This window comes from Crocodylus porosus, unplaced genomic scaffold (assembly GCF_001723895.1).
Source record: "Crocodylus porosus isolate Cpor-Errol unplaced genomic scaffold, CroPor_comp1, whole genome shotgun sequence".
NCBI classification, from domain to species: domain Eukaryota; kingdom Metazoa; phylum Chordata; order Crocodylia; family Crocodylidae; genus Crocodylus; species Crocodylus porosus.
Genome location: NW_017728886.1, coordinates 49,552,562 through 49,556,714, shown reverse-complemented (window position 1 = coordinate 49,556,714; position 4,153 = coordinate 49,552,562). Strand labels below are relative to the sequence as shown.

General features: G+C 37.2%; 1 protein-coding gene across 1 annotated transcript in view; it reads left to right on the top strand.

Annotated features, from left to right (window-relative positions):
• The window catches only part of VWDE (von Willebrand factor D and EGF domains), a 58,632-nt gene that overhangs the window by 37,276 nt on the left and 17,203 nt on the right, over positions 1-4,153 (top strand). Inside the window, exons 17-20 of the mRNA XM_019531756.1 lie at positions 343-593; positions 704-923; positions 1,987-2,124; positions 3,253-3,381. Of these exons, the coding sequence (XP_019387301.1) occupies positions 343-593; positions 704-923; positions 1,987-2,124; positions 3,253-3,381 (738 nt within the window). The remainder of the gene's footprint in view (positions 1-342; positions 594-703; positions 924-1,986; positions 2,125-3,252; positions 3,382-4,153) is intronic.

Genomic DNA, 4,153 nt, shown 5'->3' with positions numbered 1-4,153 from the left:
TGGAAGAGCCTGCCATCGGAGGTGGTTCAAGCACCTACTTTGAACACCTTCAAGAACAAATTGGATGCTTATCTTGCTGGGATCCTATGACCCGAGCTGACTTCTTGCCCCTGGGGCAGGGGGCTGGACTCAGTGATCTTCCAAGGACCCTTCCAGCCCTAATGTCTATGAAATCTATAAAGTTATGAATATGATAAAAGGATTTTTTCTTTGCAGTGCCATTTAAGTGTCATTGAAGTTTAGATTAATCCATTGTATTCATCATAGAGGAATAGACTCTTTAATAGAGGCTTACCTTTTTAATATTTGTAAAAAGACTTAATGTCTTTTTTTTTTGTGCAGACAACCAGCCTCCTCAACTTCAAACTATGCAAGGTATGCTGCAGACTTTTTACGGGGAGAATTTTGTGTACCAGTTTTTGGCTTCAGATCCAGAAGGTTCTGCTGTCCTTTTCACATTGGATTCTGGTCCTGATGGTGCCAACCTATCCCCTTCGGGACTCCTTATCTGGAAAGTTGCAGCAAAGATTCCACAGAAATTTACACTTGCTTTGACAGATGACTGCAATGCTAAGACTAAAGTAATAATAGAGGTATTGACAGTCAAATTACCCCCACTAATTCATAACCAGTAAATTACATCATTGCAAAAGTCATTACTAGTTGCCAAGTGATAATTAGCTTTATTTGGTTTGTCTTCTAGGTCAATGTGAAATCATGCGATTGCTTAAATGATGGTTCATGTGTAACAAACATTAATTTCCCACCTGGAAGTGGGAAATATGTGTGCGTGTGTCTGCCTGGATTCGAAGGTGATCTGTGCCAAGTGAACATTGATGACTGTAAATCTAATCCATGTGGTATTGGGAGATGTGTTGATGGAATAAACAGCTATCACTGTGAATGTACACCTGAGCTACAGGGTAAATTGTTATTTTACTCTTTTAGTGGTAAATTACCATTTCTAATTTTCTTTGCATCTTTAGAACTATTATCTCTTATCATCCTAGTTAATTCATTTTACAATTCCAAAACAACGTTTTTACACCAGTAATTGCTTGCAGGCTACTTCAGACTGAAGACAATAAATAGTGGATTTGCATTTCCTTCTCTGCCTCAGTTGCTGTCATGTTTTCCAAATATTAAGTGCTGGATTCTTCCCTCAGTTAAACCTACAGAAGCTCACTGAAGTCAGTGGGATAGCATGATTGTAACTGAGGGTAGAGTTTGGCCTGAAACCAGCACACTCATCACCTCAGCATCAAAAACACAGGAAATGAAAGGATTTAAGAGAACCAAGGAGTCACAGAAGCCCCTGAATGAGTAGAGCAATTGCATTTCAACTGGTACTAAAATTTCATTGTTCAAGGACCCTCAGTGCCTCTGTAGGGAGAGGTGTTCTTTAGCCTTGCAGTTAATCCATGGAGTGAGACCTATGGCTATGCTTGGAATCACCTCCCTCCTATCCCTCTTTAAAAAGGATCAGCAGAACATTTGGAAATATATTTTTGTTTATCTTCTGTTCTTTTTTTCTATTTGTCAAATGCAAAGTGTCAAATAAAACATTTTTCTTTTCCTTTCTGATAAATAAAGACTGTAGATCCTTGCTCAGACAGATAACATCTGTTAAAAGAAAATTTCATATATTTTCTTTCTGAGACTTCAGTTCAACAATAGAGTTAAATAGAGGAGCATGACTTGTATGCTATGCTTGAAAACAAGCACATGCTTAAGTACTTTGCTAGAGTGTAGCCCACAAATCTCTATCCCTTTCAATTTCTGGAATAAGGAAAATATTCAGTATACTATGGAAAAATTGTTAATGATGGGCCCATAGAGTTTATATAGTTTGTGCTTATACACACACACACATATATATATGGAATTTGTTTTGGAGTTTACTGTCCATATAAATCTACTTCATTTATATAAATTTGCAACCAATGTTAAGTAGCATGAACTGTAAACATCTGTGTTTCAAATTAGGTAGAAATTGCCAAGAAGATGTGGATGAGTGTGCATCCAACCCTTGTTTCCCTGGAGTATTTTGCTACAATACCTTTGGTGCCTTTAATTGTGGTCCATGCCCGAAAGGTCTACAAGGAGATGGGAAGATATGTTATGGTAAAATTATATTTTTCCATCAGGCTGTGATCACCTGGCTTTAATTCAGATTAGATTTCTGACAGTAACATAAAAGAACTGTAAAAATAAGAGTCTTTTCTACTTTCCTGCATTTTCATCAAATTGCATGTTTATTAGTCATAGAACAGGCAGAGAGTTATATTTCACTTGCTGTTATATGACCGTAGACAACAGGCCCTTGGTGCAAATTGAAGTAGCTCCAGAGATGGCATTGAAACTACACTAGTTTATACCAGCTGAAGATCTGAACTGTGCGTTTCCTCAGATGTATAGAAAAAAAAGGCTGTATAGAAAGATAGATCTCTATAAATCTATACATCTAAAGATGTATAGAAAAAAGGTCATATGAGGAGAGGCTAAAAGATATGGGGGACTGTTCACTCTGGAGAAAAGAAGACTTAAAGGGGACTTGGTGGCAGCCTATATAAGTGTATCACGGCCGGGGGGAGCATCTGTTCACCAAGGCACCTCAGGGGAAGACAAGAAACAATGGACACAAACTACTTGAAGATCACTTCGGATTGGACATAAGGAGAAACTTCTTTATGATGTGAGTGCCTAGGGTCTGGAACAGACTCCCACCAGAGGTGCTACAATCACCTACCCTGGAGATCTTTAAAACACAACTTGACACGCACCTTGCTTGGGTCATCTGACCCCAGCAGTCTTTCCTGCACAAGTGCGGGGGAGCTGCACCTGATGATCTCATGAGGTCCCTTCAAGCTCCTAACATTTTTGAATCTATGAATCTGTCAATATTTGGCAGTTATTTAGTATTATAGAACTAGGATAGATAGTTACCATGAGGATGTGGTGGTTTTGTTACCAAGTGCATTTGTTGGCAAAATGACCTAATACTTTTCAAAACAATCTAATAATATCTAATAAAATCAAAAGTGCTATTTGCTAAAGGACTGGCAAAGAAATTTGGTATGCTCTTATGCAAGTATTTAATCATTCAAACTTTGATATTCAAACTCAGGGGGGTTTTTTATATATATTTAATATATATATAAGAGTTTACTAGAATTTTAAATCTGCTAATGTTTCATTTGCAAATGAAATAAAACTAGCAAGTGATAGATTTTTCACATCTTTTCATTCCAGAAGGCTTTGAAGATATTTATAGTGAAAGAAAGGATGACAGTGAAGAAACTGGAAGGAGTGAAGGTGAAGAGTATATATTTCGTGAAGAAAATAAAATTTCTAACGAACATGCTGATGAGAACATAACTGGCAAGTAAAGATTCCACTCAGTTTTATGAAATGCATATTAATTTTTAAAAGAAAACTCAGTGTATTCATTATTTGAGCTACACTTATCCATGACCCCCAAAAACACCAAAATGGCAGTTTAAACCCATCTCTTAAGTTAGTGAAGGCACCTCACTGGTATTGTGACAACTGATATTTTTGTTGGATTTTGTATTTATGACTGCCATAAAATAGGTAACATGGGACTAGGGACATCTGTTTTGTGAGATAAGGCAGGGCTTACGGCATTATACTGAGGACCATTTTAGTGCCATTAAGCTTAATAGATGGATGAAGAATATTATGCACAAACCTCAAATTCCAGTCCCAAAAACTCTGGCAATTGTAACTGTATATCTATTCAGTCTACATTTCATGAAGTTTCCCTTTAATGTCTTTATTGTTCTAAAATGTTCTGGGAAAGAAAAAATGCTCTCTATCAGAGAAATAAAAAACAGAATTCTTCACGAAATTGGTTTTCAGCAATTGAAATTTAATAATTACAGTGTATTACTCTACAAGAATTCGGGCCAGATTCTTAGGGCTGGCTGAGCTGCATTTTTATACTTCTGGAGAGTCCCTACAATAAAACATAACCTGCTCAGTAGTGTTCTGACAAATAGACTCTGCCCATATGTTCTTGAAGTAAGCCCAGGAGTACTGGCAAAAGCTACGTCTTGCATGCCCACCCCTATGTGCTGCACATGTATTCACATTTGCAAATGAAGCAGAATAGACAGCTTATGGTAGGGGC